Source organism: Phoca vitulina, unplaced genomic scaffold (genome assembly GCF_004348235.1).
Source record: "Phoca vitulina isolate PV1807 unplaced genomic scaffold, GSC_HSeal_1.0 scaffold6, whole genome shotgun sequence".
NCBI lineage: Eukaryota > Metazoa > Chordata > Mammalia > Carnivora > Phocidae > Phoca > Phoca vitulina.
The window spans coordinates 59,269,219-59,289,772 of NW_022589709.1; the positions used below are offsets into that span (position 1 = coordinate 59,269,219).

Here is a 20,554-nt window from a genome sequence, read left to right on the forward strand (position 1 = left end):
ATGTCATTTTACACAATTGAAGGAGGAAGGTAAAGCTGAAGAAAAGTGTTCAGGCTATTTCAAATACCTGTGACCAAGATCCCACCTTTTATTTATTTATTTATTTATTTATTTATTTATTATTTGAGAGAGAGAGAGAAAGAGCACAAGAGGAGGGAGGGTCAGAGGGAGAAGCAGACTCCTGCTGAGCAGGGAGTCCGATCCCTGGACTCCAGGATCATGACCTGAGCTGAAGGCAGTTGCTTAACCAACTGAGCCACTCAGGCGCCCTAGAACCCTCCTTTTATAAAACCCTACTCATTCTCCAGTCACCTGACTGGCTTAGTAGAGCATGTAACTCTTGATCTCGGGGCTGTGAGTTTGAGCCCCCTGTTGGGTGTAGGTTATTTTTTTTTTAATTCCCCTTTCTCTAAGGTGGCAGAGCAAATTTTCTGATGATAATGCCACCAAGGGTTGACTTGTGACTTTTGGTATCAGCCAAGAATAGAGAAGTCTTAACAGGCAGAAACCTTTTTGTAGTTTCATGCCAAGAATGCTGCCAAAACTGAGGGGTCCTAGCCCCAGCTCTTAGTCTGACCAGCTGTGTGACCAGCCTGGTTTTCCTAATGTTTGTGAGCTTCAGTTTTGCCATCTATGTAAATCTGATGTTTTATATACATCAAAGGATTAAATATACAAGTATGTAAAACCACCAAGCAGTTCTTGGCACATAGGCCCTTAATAAATTATTTTTAATGTGATCGTTACTGAGTTAAGCTCTTGTGACATTAAAGGCTGAGAGAATGAAAGACCAGTCACAGTTGATCTTCTCTAGTAAATAGATTTCCATCAATACAAAGATTGATTCTCTCTGTCTGGGCAGTCTCTAGAAGGCAAAACCAAGAATTAGGAATGGGGTCTTCCTCAGGGATCTTCCTTTGTGCATCAAGGCTGCGTGTCCTCAGGCAGCCCCTGGGTCTCCATTTTAATGTCTCATCAAGGCCTATTGCCCCCCATCTTGGCAGCCCCAGTCCTGGCTCCTCCCCCATCTCTCCCCACCCCACCCCATTATGATTTACCTGCTCTCTGTTTAGTGTCTTTTTGTTAATTTGCTTATGCATGCCAATGTGTAACCCTCCCTGAGAGTCTAGGTACATTTTGACAGGGATCCCAGAGACATAATACGCAATGGTTGATCTCAGAGGCAGATGTGTTGGTGGTGATAATGAAAGCTAACAGGCTGAGTGCCAGCTGCCAGGGGAGGGGGTAGGGTGGAGAGGGGCATGCGCTTTGTAAGCACTATCCCATGTGTTCCCCACTTCACCACATCCTGTGAGCAAGTCTTGTCATGTGTCTCTACTTCACAGAGGAAGAAACTGAGGCTTAGAGAGGTGAAGGAACTTGGCCCAGGACAATCAAATATGGGGAGGAAGCAGCTCCAGAATTCACCCCCAGGCCCAGCTCACTCCAGGTCTGCCACCCCTCACCACTGTGTTATGGTGCTGGGGCAGGCAAGTCATGTGCGCTCTTAAGGAGTGCCTACCTCTCTAAGCTTGATCCTGCTCCCAGGACCCAAATGACTTCGTGCTTTCAGTCAAGCTGGTTGGAATCACCGTAGTTGGCAACTAACTTGAGAGGGGTATTGGAAAGTTCAGAGAGGGACACCCTGGCAGCTGGCTTCCAGCCTACCCCGAGGCTAGACACTGCTCCTGGCCAAAGGACTGTGCTCTGGGTCTCTGCATGCTGAAGAGAGTCCTCTCATTTCCAGCACCCACCTAAGAAGCTGAATCCCAAGTTATTTATATTTGTAATAGCCTGACTGGGTGGATGGTGGGGTAATTGGAGGGAGGAACAACTTATGAATATTTTTTATTCAGTAGTTATCTGTTATGGAATCGGATTCCAAGGTCTAAATCTAAAAGAAAAATCTATGAATTTGCTTGTATTTTGCTCATCTCAGATTTTTCCTGGACCAGCAACTCTTCCAAAAATGGAGTAATGAATCTCCCAATAAAATTGAACCCCAGAAAATACTGACTTGTGTCAATAGGACAGCATTTTCTCAGTAGTAATCTAAATATTGCGTCCTCATGGAGAAAGTCAAAGGACAACTTACTGTTAGCAGGTGGTACGAGGTAATAACTAATAGTGGTAATAACAGTCGTAATTCGATGTTTTACACTTATCAAGTGCTCATAAACCTTGTATGCACTGCTCCAGGTGGCATCATAGGATATACATGTTATGTGTGGAAGTGAGAACTCTCATCATCCCTGTTTACAGAGGGGGAAACTCAGGCACAGAGAGGCTGTTCAGAGTCATAAAGTCAGTAAATGAGAAAACTAGGATTAAACCAGGGCAGCCTGGCTTCTAATTTTATTTCCTTGTACTATTAAAGCAACTAATCCTCCTCTATCTGTCTATCAACTAAATCATCTTTATATTTTGGCTAAAATTTATTTTGAACTTGACGCGATCCATCAAGCCCCGCTGCCAACTCTGAGGGGTAGTCTCTGCTGGTGGGCTGCCCCATTAGGGTGGTGATTTGGAATTAAAGATGAATGATACTGTGTTGGCTTTTCTCATTTTATAAAAAAGATTTTATTTATTTATTTATTTGAGTAAGAGAGAGAGAAAGCACAGAGGGAAAGTGAGAGAGAGAAGCAGACTCCCCGCTGAGCAGGGAGCCTGTGAGGGGTGGGGAGGGGGCTTGATCCCAGGACCCTGGGATCATGACCTGAGCTAAAGGACACTTAACCCACTGAACCACACAGGCGCCATTCTCATCATTTTAATAATTGCATTACCTTGACAATATATCCCTCTTGGTAACACTGATAAAACTTTTTCCCCCCAACAAAAATATTCTTAGTCTAAACCTGTTTTGATTACTTTTTACTGGTCATGACGGAGAGGAAAAGGAAAAAAAAAATGCCAAGTGACCTCCAAATTAAAATATGTGGAGATCTTTTCACCTCAAATTCATACTTGATTCACAAAATATCATCTGATTTCTTTTTAGTACAAAGTTTAAAGAAATTTTTCTTGTCTCTCCGCCGTTCTTTCAGCCAAAACTTAAATTTACTGAGAATCCTAGTGCAGAAAGTTTCTATTCAAATTTCTAACTATTATTCTCTTTGTAAGTCAAATTGTGAGTAAGGGAGTTTGCTGGTGACAGCGTTTATGTTTGCAGAAGATTGAGGGCTCCCATTTAAAATTTAAGTCTTTTCACTGAAAGAGCCTGGAACGTGAAATCAATAAAATTGTTACCTTACTTCTCAATAATAATGGAAAACTTTCCCATTCCTTCGCATATAATTTCTCAAGTTTATCATATGCCTTGTGTATCATGTATATGATCTCTTAGAACTTCAGTGGATTTCTGAAACCAGGAAAAAACATGCAAATAAGCAAGCAAGCAACAACGACAAAACTGTCCTGTTACACTGAACTTCACCCAGGGTTCTGCCTGATTCTAAATACCTTCAGCAGTTTACCCAGGATGCTTCAGTATAACCACCTGGAAAAATGAGGGTGGAACTTTGATTCTGGGAGGCATATGGAAATTTAATTACTAGGTTTACAAAGTATTTTAAAATCCCCAGATAAAAGTGACCAGAGGACTAGAGAAGAATATCATTATTAGAAATAATGGGGTTATCTGGGGGGTGAGAGGGGTGCCTAGGATCAAAGACTGGTGTGCCTTTCTCTACACTGGCCCCTTCGCCCCATCTTCTGCAACCAGCCTCAAGGGGAGATGGAGAAAGAATCATTTATTCACCTTCTGGCTGCAAGAACTACAGACCTCAACTGTGGCAATTCTAGCACTGAGGAGAAAATACACATAGGAAAAAAGAAGGCCATGTCTCACTTCCAAATTAAAAAAAGACATTTCTACATGTTTCCATAACCCACAGACTGCTGCCATTTGAGGCCAACCCCTCAAAGTTTTCCTCTTTGTCTAGTGTAGTTGCTGAATCTAGGCCACTGTCAGCAATCCTTTTCATTCACCCAGGCCCATCCCCACGCCTCACAGATGCAGAGATTCTCTTGAGACATGTGTACTTTGGTATCAAACAATGCAACTCATGTTTGATTTTGGATAACCTTGCACTGCTGAATAAAATAACCCTTGAGAAAGAAGCAATAAAAGCGCTGTAAGAAAAATGACTCATGTTTCCAAGCTGTCTAAAGTGATCACTTATCCCAACAAATGGTAATTCTTTCAAGACACAGTGGGCATGTACCATACTTATAAAAGTCTGGGAGAAAAGCTTTGCAATCATTTTTTTTTTTAATTGTGTTAAAATCTATCAAAAGAATGTTTCTGGTAGGCTGTACCAGACAGGGTATGCTTAAAAACAAAAACAAAAACCACATGGATGTGGAAGCCAAGGTGGATTGGTGCAAGGGGGTCCTTGCCGAACATGCAGTCCCATTGGCTTGTTTATGCACTTGTTTATGTGCCTCTAATTGTTTTCCATTTTCTGCCCCCATTCGTTAGAGTGCAAAGATGTGAACAAAGTGGCTTATTGCCCACTGGTGCTGAAGTTCAAGTTCTGTAGTCGAGCATACTTCAGACAGATGTGTTGTAAGACCTGCCAAGGACACTGACCCACGGAAAGCCAGAGAGAGCGGCTTGTCATTTCATCGTGGAAATGCGTCCATCAAAGAGAGCCACCCAGAGGAAGAGGATTGATGGCCTTGCAAATGCATTACCCTGTGGAAAACGTAACCACTGGTCAGCCCTAGCTGACAGGATTTCAATATTATTTTAACTTCTGTGAAGTGGGATTTATTGATCCAAAGTGCTGGACACGGTATTAAGGAGGGAATGCCAGATCGGAGAGATCCAAACAACACAGGGAGACTTGCTTACTGTGGAACGTTTGTGTTCTTTCGAGTAAATCCAATAGCCTGTTTACCTCCTTGGACCATTAAGATATTTTTTATTATGGACTTAGCAATGACACTGAATCCATTTGTATTTAAAACTGTTTAAAATGTAGCTGTTATGACTTGGTCAACTATGGAAGTAAAAGAAGATTCAGAAATCTTAAGTCATAGCTTAAAAATATTTACTGTACTTTATCTCACTACAACAGCACCACAATTTAAATTCTAAAACGGGCTTTTAATTGTAATTTAAGGAGCAATTATAAATCAAAAGTAATGAAAGTTTGTATTATTTTTCTTCATTCCACTTAATTTCCTTAGGAATAATCCCCCTGTTCTGAACACTGCTGTGAGCCATATATAAACTATATTAAACCGAACAACAGTGAAGGACTTAGCTGAAGGCAGTGCATCAGTTACTGCCGCTGTGCAAGTCTATAAATTCTGTGCTAAAAGACTGTGGCCAACTTGCCATTGTGCAAGTGAAGATGAGATTTCCATTAAAACTTTAAGAGAAAAACATTTCAATTTCATGCAGAAGCCAGACCAGGGGTACGGTAGAGCCGAAGAACCAGGCCCTTTGCTGCCATCACACAGGATGCCTCAGTTCTTCTCTGAGTCACCCCACCTCAATTGTGTTTACATCCTCAGCGGCCACAGAGCAGCTTCTGCCCCGTTGGATTGTTGCACGCGTGTTGAGCTTACTGAAATGATGCCGTGCAAAAGATAGACTGGCTCAATAACAACCAGGCAGATCCTTTTGCTGACAATTGTGATGGGTTCCAGATGTCCCTTCTTTGATATGGCAGAAGGGCATTTATTTATATGAGAGCAAGTGTGTGTGTGTGCGGGCGCTTTTGAGTGTGTGGGTTAGATGAGTGTGCTTGCACATAAGTGTGCTATTTCTGTGAGTTTTAAAGTAGGCAAGGGATAACAACCAAAGAAGAAAAACTCATGAAGCCTAAAGATCATAAAGCATAATTTTAATAGTCACTCAACCAACTACTTTGTATTTGTTATGGATACTCTGAATGGCAATTAAATGTGAAACCAAGTTTCTTGGGCAAGTCAATTCTAGAATCAAATCCAGAATCCTAAATTAAATTGACTAGCTCATATTTTCCCTATCCACAAATAATTTCGTATCAGGCTCATCAAAAGCTTCAACAGTGGGATTAAAAGAAAGGTAAAAAAAAGAGGGTACTTGTTTATGTTTTGTACTTGAACACTTGTAGCTTGCAGCAGGTTCTTGATGAATGAGCTTTGTATCCTACAGGTGTGTACACCCTGCTACACCAACACCTCAAACTCAAACCAAATGGCTACTTTGTAAAGATACTACTTGCAGTTAAAGAGTATGTTTGACTTAAACCCGTCACTGTGTGTGCTCAGACTACATGTCAGGTGTATCGCCTACACCATGACCTAAGGTAGATGATTAGCTTTTTTCAGAAAGGAAAAGAGACTCACAGACTTCAAAAACCAACCTAAACGTCAGGTTTGCTATGGACAGTCAGCACGGGATGTTGTTCTGCACACTCAGTTGTGGTCATCCCTATTTTCTCGCCTGCTTTCTCTCTCAACACCACAGCTCACGTCCCTGAGCTTGCCAGAGAAAGCTCCTGACAATACACAGAAATTGCCAGGGCCCCTATGTATTCTGCCCTGAGAAGTCAAGCCCAAGTGCCATCTATTCAGTGAAGACGAGGCAGCCCATGAGCAGCATGGCCCCAGCACTGAATTCCCTTGGTCCCTTGCAAAGAGCAGTTAACTTGGTGCTAATGTGCCCTGGTGAAATAAATAAAAGATGAGTGGTTTCTGTGGCATTTTAGGCATAGGTTTCCTGTTAGGATCTGTTTTTCCCCACATAAATATCAGCTCATGTTTTTATTCCAAAAAGATTTCTTACATTACTGACTTAAGTCTATTCTACGCCTCACCTGGAAACTAACGTTGTGAGGACCATTGCTCTGGGCTCCCTTGACTGACGTTAGAAGAGGGGGCAGCTAGTGCCGCAAGGCCAGGAGCAGAGAGCTTCCTGGCGCAGCATCGGGTTACTCTGCTGGAAGGAACCGAGCACAGAATGTGACAGGACTAAACCTGAGTGGGGAAACAAATCGTATTCTACAGCACATCACAATACCGCTGCTAACTCTGTAGTCAACCACGTGGCTACGTGATATGCTCTCTTCCTAAATGCTAGCGATAGGATTGTCAGTGGAGGCTGAGCCACCATGGCAGGCCCTCCCAAAAGTAGCATGCTATGTGGGCTACTTAGGGAGCCCCAAGGAAACTGGTACCCCATGGCTGAGAGCAGTACCTGCCACTGGCATAAAGTCCTGCCAAAAAAAGGAAAGGTCAAGATACCCAACTGATGAAAGCCCTTGAGATACATATGACTCCCCAAACAGTCCATTTCGTTAGGAATTTTATTGGAGTGAATGTCACATAGGTATCCTTAATAATACAGAATGAAATTACCTTTGTATTATTGTGATTAGTTGTTGCTTATTATTTTATACTCAGTATTAATGTGGTACACTGTTACTTTTTTTTTTTTTGCTTTTGTAAATTATATTCTAATTTATTGCCATGTTTCCTAACACTTGTCCTACATTCATTCTCCTGCTTGTAATGAAAATGAAAAAGTCATTGTAACACTTGATGGAGTGAAATTCCACACCAGGCACAGATTTTTTTTTTTAACATAGATAATTTAGTAAAAATAAAAATTCAGCTTGTAAGAATGATTCAGATGAAAGTTGTCTATTCCCTGAAAAGTTGGTGTTAAACTTGCAGTAGGGGGAATCTATCCTTTGGAATACCACACTACACTGTCCAAATTATCCAGGTAGTATCCAGGATTGAGATAATTTGTTGCATCCTTACTACCCTCCTCAGAGATTGCATTTATTTGTATTTCAGTACTATTAAATACAAGGGCTTTGGGTATTTCTAGTGGATCTCTATCCCCACATGCCACTAGTCAGCTATTCTAACCCTAGAAAGGAAGTCCAGATAGACTCATGACTTTTTTGCCTCCCTTCTCCTTTTGCTTTCCATGTAAATTCTTTAGAATACAAGAGGATGTAATATATTTCATTGTGGAAAAGGTGCTGAACAAAAGTATTCATAACTTGAAGAAGGATTTTTCCACTCAGATTCAACAGGGAGCATAGGAACATGAGGGACATACTTTTCCACCTTCAGACATTTCCTCTGAGGCTGAACCAATGGTTCAGCCACTGCTGAGCTGGGGTGTACTATCACATGCAAAGGTAACTCAGCAATTTTTGAAACTCAGCAACTAAAAGGAAGGTGACCCTCCTGCATGCTTAGCTATTTGACTGTGTTCATAATGACAATATCATCAATTACGTAAGAAGATGTGGAATGCCCAAGCAGGTTGTGCTTCAGTCTGCTTTCCTCCATATCCACCCACACACACATTCAATCTGATATACTAGAAGAAATCAGGTGCAGTGATTAGATAGTCTTGGAGAGTATTTCCTCAGGGTCATTCCAGGAGCCAAATGTGGCTAGAGTATTATGAATGCTCAGTGAGTGAGAAGACTCTGGGACCAGCTGTATCAATTTCCCACTGCATTTGCAAAGGGGTTGGGAAAGGGGGAATAACGAGAAATAAGGTTTGCCTTAGCTTAGATTCCTCAGATGCGAGTCTATCTGTTCATCTACAGTTGTTTTTAAGCTTCCAGTTAACTGTTTTCTCCCTTCGAAATATCTAAAGGGTACTTTCCTACTTAGGGCGCTAACTCCAAGGACAATCCACCCTCCGTGGAGATCTCTGCCACTCTCCAGAGAGCACTAGGATCATCCTTAAGGTTTTATGCTCCAAAAGGCCAGGTGATATTTTTTTTCAGGTGCATTAGGAAGAAAGTTGGTTATTGATCTTTGTAACAAAAATGTGTGAATTGGTGTGACTAGGATAATCTTCATTACTTTTAAAAGAAAGGGGAAAAATGTAATTCAGGGAGGAAAAAAAAAGTCACAGTCCTGGAGGCCTGGAAAATTCTAAATAAGTGGCTGCAAGAAAGAGAAAAAATCAGTCCCTGAATAAAAAAGCGACAGATAAGCTGCATTCAGAATTCTGTCTCATTCATATCATCAGAATGTGTGGAATAAACTAACATGTTTTCAAAAAGAAGAGCTGTTCACAATGGTTTTGTACCTCAGACTTGAAAACTCTAAGCTGTAACTTAAAAGGAAAATGGTCTTCCCTCTTTTTCTCAGAGGGCTATTTCTAACATTCTTTGTCCCTCACTTGATCCACAGGTAGTATCTGAGGCCCGAAATCGAACGGCAGTGTGAGGGCTGGCTCCACTCTATGGGGAAACCAAGGTTATGCTTGTATTGTCTCTTGGTTGATGGCTCCTGTTAGCCCACCGAAAGCCTTGAGCTGCGTAGATGATGAAAGATAATTTCCAGGGCAATATCTATCTTTACTGGAACAACACTGTGTGGTTACACAAGGGTAATAGCACCTGATGTCCAGAGTCCAGGGGTTAGGGAGCCTGAATATTCCCATTCACCTCAGGACACAGAACATCATGCCTGACCGGTCAAGATGTCATTGCTCCAGACTTTAAATTTTGTGAAATTCGATCCAGAGGTCTCTTCTTGGACCTTGGCTCGGATATGTTACCTTAGAGATGTTTCACATACAAGGGGCCAGTTACCCCGCCAGCTGCAGGCCTCCGAAGTCAGACTGCTTTCCTCAGGTCAGTGGCTTGATAGTGCTGGCTTCTGCCAGCTCAGGGCCAATGCGATTCCGGGAAAGGCCTGGTCTGCGCCCAGAAAGGGCTTTGTGCATAGCAGGCTACCTCATGGACCCACAGGGCAGTCATTGTGAGATGAGGCCCTTGACATCCCAAGGAAAGATGTCGGCAGGGAGTTCTAGCCCAGGGCCTGTCCAGACCAGGCGTGGCCTCTTTGTGTCTAGAGAGTGGCATCAGCCATGGTCATTCATCTATACGACCAATATTTGCTGAGTACCTGCTGTACACAGGTTCTCTCCTAGTCACTTAACATATGTTCTCTCATTGGATGGGTTACAACAAAACTATGAGGACAATACTGTCCATCGCTACTTACAAATTCCAAAACTGAGGCTCAGAAAGGTTGAGTAAGCTCCAGTGGTCACAGAACCAATAAGGAGAGTGTCACCTCTTTGGCACATGGACGGTTGCTGCCTGGTCTACATCTGGGACCGGGAAATTTGGAAGGATGCTCCTCTACCAGAGAGAAAGTGACTCATAAGGCCAGAGGAAATGCTTTCCTGGGAAACAGTGGGCCTGAGGTCTTGGGCGGGGCTTCCGGGGTCAGGAAAGGGTGAACTTTGGGCTCCTGTCTCTGTAGGTGGTGGTGTTCACTATGAAAATTCCTATGTCTGGTGACAAAATTATACATGGGGACCCAAAGTGGTTTCTAAGCATGTAGTTAGAGTTCGTGGGAAGAGGAGGAAAATGAAGGTCAGAGATATTCAAGGATAGATGGTGTCTGCAATGATAGTTAGCAGCCAAATACAAGAGAAGGCTCTCACCTCCCATGAAATGTCCTGTTTTGAATCACAGAGCCTGTTCCTGTCTAAGAGCCCCCCACACCATTTCCAGACATGCCCAATGGCCTCACTGACCTATTTCAACACAACTGGAGCAGAATGATTCCTGTGTTGGCTTCGGGTAAGTTTCAAGAAAGGTGGGTTTCTCTGTTTCAGTCAGAGCTGGACCATCAGGTTGCTGCCAGCAAGCACATTCTTTAACCTTCTGTGGTGGGTCTACAGAGTGGAACCAGGTGTTCTTTCAGCCCATGCCAGAATGTACTGGCCGCCCAATTCGCCACCTGCCTCCACCCCACCGACCGGGCTTTGGCTGGCCCTCTACCAAACAGCTGTGCTGGGAGCCACAGGTGGCCGCCCACGCTTGTGCCCAGGCCAGCAGCTGCATTGGCCTGACTCAGCCTGGTGAGATGGACCTCATGTGCCTCTGCCCTTCTGCCTCAACTCCTCCCCAGCCAGGGGCCGGGGAGAAGGAAAACTAAAGCTTCAGTACACTAAGAAATGTTTTTGTGGTCGAAAGGCAATCAAAACACTTAACTGTTCTCTTCCCCATCATCAGTTTGGGTATTTCACTTTTAATGATTCAAATGAATCTGATGTAAATGAATAGACATTTAGTTCCTGTTTTAGGGGGGTATGTTATTGTAAACATAAAAATTGCCTAGTGCTGTGTATCTAAATATAAAAACAAAGCAGGAGGACAACTCAACTTCAAAAAAATGTATCTGGGAAATCATCCTAGGTATCTAGATAATAACTACATATGAGAATATTATTTGATATACTGAAAAAACACCTACAGCAGTGGCTAAAATATAATGAGTTTGAATTAAAGTGGGAAGCAAAACAGAAGATGTTATTTCAGCCAAACTAATTGCAATAAGAAATAATATGATTCATCGTTTTAAACTTTAGAATAGAAAAAAGCAAAATTGAGAAATTAAATATTTTATTTTGAGATTAAAAAGAGAAAGTATATATTGAAATTTTGAAACAAGATAATAATTTGGAGCCACATTTAGTTTTGAAGATTTTCTGAATGTAGGCTGGGCTAGGAAGATGTTATTACCTACTATGCTTAGGGCCCAGTTTCCCACCAATGTGGCAGACTTGCTGGAGGGAAATAGCGGGAGACACACTGTTTTATTTCATCCCACATTTGATCTCAACTGGAGAAACTACATGCACCAACCATCTTTTATGTCTGGCCTTTCTTTAAGTTTATTTATATATTCATTTTTAAGCAATCTCTACACCCAACATGGGGCTAGAACTCATGACGCCCAGATCAAGAGTCGTAAGCTCTTTCAACCGAGCCAGCCAGGCGCCCCTGACTTTTTTAAGTCAGTACATTAGAACTTAACACTCCAGATGAGTATTGTCCCCTTCAGAGTAATTACTGGAGATTACTCTGTACTCATTGTGAGAGTAAAATCATCATTCAAGACAGTTTTTAAATTGTTTGTTTGGACTATCTCCCAGGGTAGAATCGATTTGAATTTTGCAAAAGCCCAAAACCAAATCTGGTGAGTGATCTGCATATAATCATTTTGGCAACAAGTATCTAGTGTGCCTTACAAATTGACCCCAGGTGATAACACAAAAGGAACTCCAACTATGCTTTGAGTAAGTGACCACTTTAAAGGATTTCAGTCATTTGTATACAAAAGTGCTGGTGTTTTGTCTAAAAACTATTGGCATTGCTTTATAATCCAACTCAAAATTAATATAATATTTCACTAAATGATTTACTACTGCAAATTCTAAAATTAGCTGGAAAACTGGACCCCCTAAATGGCATGTTGTCTGTCAGGGAGAAGAAAGATCTCTGACCTCCCCGGAATGAGAAACCCTTCGATCCAGGAAGCCAAACCACTTCTCAGACCCAGAAGTTAGCAAACAGCTGTCCTTAAAGGATTCTCCTTCCTGGAGTCTCTGGAGAAAAAAACAACTGCCCTTCCAGAGGGCTAATTAACCAAGGTCTGTCAGCAACATTAATGAAGCTGTGGCTGAGTGTGCAGGACTGGAGCTGTGCTTCCTCGTCCCTGAGTCAGCAGCCATACACAACTCTACATGTGTTCCACTTGTGCAGCTTGAAGCATTTCCCATCTGCTTAAATGATACTTGTGAGATGAGCCTATCTTTAACTGGCTGTGTTAGGCTCAAAATCCAGTTTCCAGTGTCTTCCTCCTTGGCCTGTCTTCCCCCTTGAGTTTTCAAGGAAGTTGTTAATGATGTATAAACAGATACTTAAACATGTGGGGGGAGACTACCATCTTAAGAAATTCTGAGAGTATGTCTTTTGAAGAGGATAATTACTCTCTATTTATCTAACTTCAAAGTGTGAGTTTTCACCGTGGGTTTTTTATAAACCAGATACTCATATATATTGACACAAATCAAAAATTTTTTTCCCAATGTTTTTGCTGGAACATGCCTTAAAATCACAATTTTACCCGCCCCCCCCCCCCCCCCAAGAACCAAATCATTTTAAATTCATACCCTCTCTCCCTAAACAACTTTAACAAGCCTTCTTGGGTGGCCAGGAATTCTTGTTTCTCAAAATTAACAATGACAGCCATGGTCAGGGACACCGTTGGAGTCCATTGTCACCATGAATCATGAAAACTTCATTTAAAACATGTTTATATTTTTGCCCCAAATAGTTTAACCAGATTGATTTTTTTTATCAACTTCATAATAATTCAATTGCTGATAATTGACTAAGAGAAAAACCCTGATAAGACAGACAGATGAGGTCCCTTTAGGGAGTTCTAATGAAGAAAAGAATGAGTGATAACGTATTTATTTAATGCAATGTCCTCTATAAGAGCAGGGGATGCTGAGGAATGAGAAGTGTTTCTTATACTGTTGAAAATATGTAATTCAATGTCCTTTACTTTAGGCAAGAAATTGCCAACCTTTGTTTGTTTTTTATATACGTTGGAAAATTTCGAACCTATGCAAAAGTAGAGAAACTAGTTTAATGATGCCTCCTTCACTCAGCTTCTACAGTGATCAACATGCCCAGTCTTGTTACCATCTACTCTTCTTTTCTACTGTGGCTTCTTTAAGCAGACATCACATCATTTCATCTTTAAATACTTTGGAATCTATCTCTAGAAGATAAAAACTGTTTTAAAAAATGACTAAGTACTGTTAACAAGATATTTATATTTTCATCATAAAATTGAATTTGCTCAATACTGTCATCAAACTTGGGGAAAGTAATTATAATTGTGTACACCACGTCATGTGCACCTGTTATGGGCTCTATTCCAGGCAGAGTTATAGGTGCGTTCTGTCCCTTATCTTGTTATCATTATAATTGATTTTCTAGAGGAGGAGACGGGGGGCTGGGAAAGGTTGAGAGATTCCTCTTCTGGCAAGTTGAGCCTAGCAGGCCTGTGGAAGACCAGGATTTATGGAAAAACAACTCTTCTACCACCGGTGCTGGTCCTGTTTTTCTGGTGCAAATCACATTTGGGAAGAGGAACATCCAGGTCTTTGCTTGTTGGTCCCAGAAGAGTGTTCTAAAAACAAGTAACTCATGGAGAAAACAAATCCTCCTCTGGCCCCTCTGACAGTGATTGCTTTGAGCCTTAGTCGCATCAGAAAACATTCCTCGCTGTAACTGCCTTGTTGCCGCAGATGACTTTAGCCACACTTTTTTTTTTTTTTTTTTTTACTATCAGCACGTCAGAAGCTACCCTGGTTAATGAAACTTCTCTCAAACTTCCCCTTCAGTCTCCAACGCCATTGCAAAATTTCCAGCTGTAACCATTAGTAATGAATTGTAACCAGGCTCAACTGTGGAATCAAATGTGTAATTGAGTTATTTTTGTAGGGAAGTGTAGTGATGTTAGCAAATAGCTTGCCGGCAATTGATTTTTTTTAAATGGGGCGGCGTAGAAAGAGAGCAATAAAACAAATAGAGCAAGTGTTAACAAATGGTGAACGTAGGTGATGGGTAGGTACATGGTAAGGAAAGAGTTCGTCCCCATAGTGTGTGTGTGTTTCTGTGCATGCATGTGTCAGTGTTTGTGGGGAGGGGGTGTGCGACGGGGGGTGTGTATGGAGAGAGAGAGAGCACTAGTGTACTGATGTCGTAGTCAAAAAAATTAAAGCTTAGTGAACTACTCTTTTCTTTCCTTTGTCCTCTTTGTAAGCAGGAAGCCAAGTGAAGGGCAGGAGTTGGACTCATAAGTCCTGCATGTAAAGAGTGGCCAGAGAGGAAAGCAACTGGGCTCAAAACCAATTCTGAGTCCTAGTCCAAGAATGAGTTTTTCTCGAGTCAGAGCAGTGGTTCCCAGACTTTCAGATTCCATGGACCAGTAAAATTTCAAAACTACTTTGGAGATGGACGTAGAGTTGCTAACATTTTACTTTGCCAAGTAAGGATATTTTGAAGAAAAAAAAAATCTATCAGTTACTATTACCATAAAAGGTACCTTTCTAAAAGAAGGTACATTTTAACTGCAAAAAAAGTGAATACATTTCACTTCACTTTAGTAGAAGTCTCTACATCGTCCTTATTTTTGTATTTAAGATATTTTCAAATAAGAAGACTTTCAATTATAAGTATACAAAACTAAACAAGTGATTTGAACGCTGAGAGCAGGACAGTTCCAGAGTGAAGCCCACGGTGCCACAAGGTCCTGGAGGACTCAGGGGCTCCTCCCACCTTTCCCCTCTCCTGTCTCTAAGTGTCCATGGCTCCCTTCATCTGTAAGACAGCGACAACATTTCCAAGGGGCACACACGGAAGAGCCAGCAGCTAGCCAAGAGGAGAGGCCGTTTCTGCTGCTGTGTCAGTTCCAAGGAGGAAGAGTGTTCAGAGACCCCTGCAAATTTGCCCTCCGGTTGCAGTGGCCAGAACTGAGCCGCACTCTGTACACGAGCACCAGGGAGGCAGAGACTATCTGCGGTATTTTTGCCTCTCTACTGCAAGCTGCGTCTGCCACCAGGGGCAGGGATCAGCTATTTGTAGGACCAAGGGACCCTATCAGGTCTCTGAAGGCCTCGTCTGGGGCTAGCATGCCTGAGTGTGAAGCCCGATATTTGGGAGCTAATCACTTAAAGCTTCCCTTGCTGAGGCCTGCAGAACCTGTCGAGCATATATCTAAGAGTGTAAGAGATGCTTTATTTAGTTCCATCCAAGTTTAGAGCAGAGATTTGTGTAAATAACCCTCAAAGTCTTTTTACATTGCAAGGGAGCTTGAGGAACCCTGGCCAAATGATATCATAGCTCTTGTTGAGAAAAGTGTGAATATTCTCCCATCATTTTACCCCCAATTGCATATGGACAATTACTCATCTTTATTAACTGCCTTCTTGAATTATTCATGAAAGCAAAGGTATTCAAACCCACAGAACTGGCCTTGCCATATAAAGGAAATTGTAACAGCTCCTAGTGAGAGTTGTTAATGTAATTAAAGTGAACTTTTTACTATGTTGACAAGCTATGAAAAATGTGGTAGCCCACAAATAAGTTTAAAACATTTTAGCCTGAAGTTGCACTCTCTTTCGTGACAGGTCGCACCCCTGAAATGGTATAGAAGGTAAATTACAATTTTAAGCAAAAATTGAAGAAACAGATCTCCAGAATAAGATGACAGAACGAAGCAATAAGATAGAAGCTCTCTTCCCCCTTGCCTAACAAAATAAAACAAACAAAACCAAGAAAGAATAATAATAATAAAAAACCCTACCAGCAGCAAACTAGAGAGGCAGGATAATTTTCTGCCATTAATATTGAAGAATAGTACCTGAAAAAAAGTCTGGTTCAGCCCACAGCTTGATACAGCTTCTAAATTTGCCTCCACCCATCATCAATGGTATGTAGGAAAGAAAGTGAGTCAACCAAATCCTGAAATTCTCATTAATACTCTCCATCATCAGAAGAAGCAGGCCGAGGGACTCAAGAGCAGAAGTGCCTGCCTACCACAACTGTAGGGATGAGAAAGGCCACCATCTATGAAAAACAGGATGGGCATTGCTCAGAAAGTCAATGTAGATTTATCATATGTGTCAGGAATTCCATGTTTGGGTATATACCCCCAAGAGACTCCGAGGATTCCAGTGGTAGTGTCTGGGGAAGGGAAGGCAGATGTCCCTCCAGCCACGAAGGTGGCAAGAAGCCCCGATGCAGCCCAAGAAACAGGCCAAGGAAATGGACGAGGAAGATATGGCATTCAAGCAGAAACAGAATGAGGAGCAAAAACAACTCTAAAAGTGAAGGCCAAAGGCCATGGGGAAGTCCCCCTGGCCACAGGTGGAATTAAGAAATCTGGCAAAAAGGAAGCTCTTCCTTGTGCCTGAGGCAATGGTGATCCTTAATTCCATTCCTGTTTAAACATCTGGATTCTCTGTCATAGCGTCTGTTGCCACCTATAGATGGAATGAAGTGTTGTCTTAGATCCTGTTGTACATTTAAGAATAAACTTCTATTAAAAATAATCCCTAAAAAAAAAAAAGAAAACACAGACTTCAAGGGATATTTGTTATACCTATATTCATAGCAGCATTATTCATAAGAGTCAAAAGGTGAAGGCAACCTGAGTGTCCATCAGCAGATAAAAAAAACAAAATGTGGTTTATCTTACAATGGAATATTATTTGGCCTTAAAAAGGAAGGGAATTCTGATATATGCTACAACATGGTTGAAACCTGAGGACATTATGCTAAGTGAAAGAAGGTAGTCACAAAAAAGCAAGTACTGTATGATTCCATATGAGGTACCTAGAGTAGTCAAATTCATAGAGACAGAAGGTAGAAGGATGGTGGCCAGGGGCTTGGGGGAGGAGGAGTAAAAAGTTAGTTTTAATGCACATTGAGTTTCAGTTGGAGAGAAAGGAAACGTTCTGGAGATGGATGATGGTGATGCTTGTACAACAATGAACGTGCTTATGCTACTGAACTGTGTGCATAAAAATGGTTAAGTTGTACATTTTGTTATGTATATTGGACTACAATTTTAAAAAGAAAGAAAACCCTCAAGGACTTGCCATCTTCTAAGCACTGTGCAGATATTGGGAAAAGATCCTAAGCCCACAGGATAGGACTACACTAGCCAGATAAGTGGCTTATGATACAGGGCTGTGGTGGAACGTATTATTGTTCCCAGCTGCTCTCCTGTTTCCCCATATTGCCCTCTGCCGTGTGACTTGAAGTAGTCCCTGCTATGGAACAGTTTGCTTCCCTGCCCATTGACTTTGGGCTTGGTCATATGACTCACTGTATTTAGCAAATGGAATTTAAACATATGTGATATATTTTATATCCTGGCCTTTGGTGGTTGGCTCTTTCTTTTTTCCTTTTGCCATGAGATTGTCTTGTCAAGAATAGGCACTGCATGGATGATTTCCATTTTGGATGTTCATTTGAGTGCACTGGAAGGACATATCCACACTAAAAACAATGAAATGTTGACTTGTTAGCACATATTGTGCATAGCAATGGAGTGATTCTCTTTCCCTGCATTTTCCCCATAAGGGGAAATGCTTCCTGAAAATGTTGCCTTAGATAGAATGTTCTTTTCTGCCACATGCTTGGCTTCCCAATCTTGTGAGCCAGGTTCTAGAGGAGGGTGACTATTCTGAGATTGCATTGTGAAATCTTGCCTCCTCCACATTTATCTAGAGGAATGAAAAGAGCCCATCCTTATGAGCTCATGGGAAAATTCTGGAGCTCTTGCCAGAGCACCAAGAGGAAAAGCCATTGCTTCAGACAGATAGGGGTATCCAAACCTGGAGTGGCAGGACCTTTAATCACCATAGCCCAATCCCTCAACTTTCTTCCTTAGCTTGTATAAATACACCCTCCATTGTTCTTGGTTTTCTTTTCTATTTCAAAATTCAGAAGTTTTCTTCTTCTACTTGAGATGTGTAAGTTGCTAAATCTGGGGCAGATCCTTTCTTTCCCGATGTAACTCTACAGGAATTCTCGCCTCTTCCCTCAGCGTCTGCCCAAAATCGGTACAGTTACGAGAGCTGCTGCTACCCACAAAGAGCAGGCTGCTGTCCCTTGGGCTGCGGAGCAGACAGAGGGAAGGAGAGAGGGTTTTTTGCTAAGAAGGCCTGTGGCAGCTGCCTGGATGCATACACTTGCCAGACAGAAAATAGCCCAAGATGATGATTGCGACTGATTCTTGATTGCTAATTTCTAGTTGCTGTACTGAACACAGAGTTAGAAACATTGTGTGCTCGGAGGGTTTGCAGTCTAAACTGCCAGTGGTATGCCCTGTGCATGAGGCTGGTCAATAAATAATACTTGATGAGTGGGCAGTCTGTTAGGAGGGAGGGACAGACTGGCTCTCTGAGTAGTTTAAGCGCTCAGTCCAAGAGTAGAGAAATGGGATTCTGCCAGAAGTTGAAAAGTAGTAACAAAATGATGAATAATCATGCCTATTTATGAGCAGGGAGGTTTTTGTTTTTTTTTTTTTTTTAATACCACAAGGCCCAGGTACTTTTGAACACAGCTCCCAACCCTGCCCAGTGGCCTCAGGAAGTTTGAGGGACAGATTCATCCCCATTTTTGAGGAGGAGAAGTTGAGTTATGAAGACATGAGTCAGCTTTTCCGTGGTCATATGGTACAAATAGTCCCAGAGTTAGGTTTCCTGCTTTCCCGCCAAGGAAGGCATTTTTCAGACCTCTGGCCTCCTTCACAGGACTCTTCTGATAGAAGTGTCACCTGTCAGACATCCAAAAAAAGCCCAACATGGCTTTGGCTTTGATTCACAAGTTGGCCAACAATTGGTGATGTGAAATGGGGACCTTCCCCAAACAGGGCAGGAGAACAGCAGAGCAGGAGTGAGTGCAGCCCGGGTCAGTGTCCTGTGCTGGAGGGAAGCAGACAGTCACCAGACATCTCTGCTGTCCTTGATGTGTGGCCCTCCACAGGTGACAAACAGGAAAGGCTTGCCCCCTAGTGATCACATCGCCATCTGAGGCACTGGATAACACAGTTGGCAAATAACAGACTCCACACGTGCCTGGCTCAGCTCAGCCGCATCTCTGAAAATGACCATATGGCTCAAGAAACCCTGTGAGTGCCCACACTGCTGCCTCCATTCAGGTCGGCTGGGCAGTGTGAAGTTGATTATCAGCAAGGGAAAAATCGGTACCCTGAATTGTCCTGAAAAAGAATGAAATGGAAACCAACTAGTTTAACCAAAGAAGCAAGATACTTGTTTTTCAAAAACCAAATTTAAAAACCGATTCACCAAATAAGACAAAATACAAAGCCAGAAGTTGCCAGTCAGTAGAGATTTGGCATTTGAGTGTGGTGGGCCAGCTGTCCAAGATGACAGGATTGTTGTTGATGGGTCTGGGCCTCCAGGGAGATGGACCTTGGATGGTGTTGCCATGGCCCAATCACACTTGTTTACATCTGTTCCTTGGAATACTAAAACAGCATTGTACTCCATGCCCTATGCCTTAGAAACCTAGCTGCTGTCCCCTTGGAAGCACAGACGGCCCTGTCTTTAAAAAAAAATCTTCAAAGCACAGGGCAGCCAGAGGGCAGAAGTGACACTGTGGCAGAAAAAGCACTAGATGAGGGGTCAGAAAAGGTGTTTCCTCCCTCTGCCTCTATCACCTCTCTGATATCACTGGCTACGGTTTCCTTAGATAAAGTGGAGCTCATACTTACCTTCTCCACATGTTGATGTGAGGCTCAAATGACATCCCATAAAATGCAAGGTCTTGAGGTTGTTGGTGTCCCAGGGCTGTTGCCTTGGCTTCTGGTAAATCTCAAGGTGGTCCTATATCACCATCTCAGTCACCTGTGGAGCTTGGCCTGCCACTTCCCCTCAGTTCTTGGAGTGCAAACGTGCTGCTCTTTGGATATTCCTGTGGGTGGATCATCATTCCTGTTGGATGATTGTCAAATAGTGACTGCAATGATACTCCAACGTATGTCCTTGTTCCTGGAGCATGTTTGCTAGAATCTAGCGCTGGCTCTACTTCAAGCAGAGGTACTGAAGATTCTGGCAAAGTTTAGAGTATCTCCTAAACCTGCTCCCAAGAATCAGTCCTACGGAAGATCATTTGACAAATCCTGAGACTCAGCACTATTCTCTCCGTATTTAAGGAGGGAACTG

The 20,554-nt window shown here is 42.3% G+C and overlaps 1 protein-coding gene across 1 annotated transcript in view; it reads left to right on the forward strand.

Moving 5' to 3' along the window:
- ADAMTS6 (ADAM metallopeptidase with thrombospondin type 1 motif 6) overlaps positions 1-7,613 on the forward strand; it is a 287,534-nt gene extending 279,921 nt beyond the window's left edge. Inside the window, exon 24 of the mRNA XM_032404338.1 lies at positions 4,484-7,613. Within this exon, the coding sequence (XP_032260229.1) occupies positions 4,484-4,593 (110 nt within the window). The 3' untranslated portion in view covers positions 4,594-7,613. The remainder of the gene's footprint in view (positions 1-4,483) is intronic.
- The last annotated feature ends 12,941 nt before the right edge of the window (positions 7,614-20,554 follow it).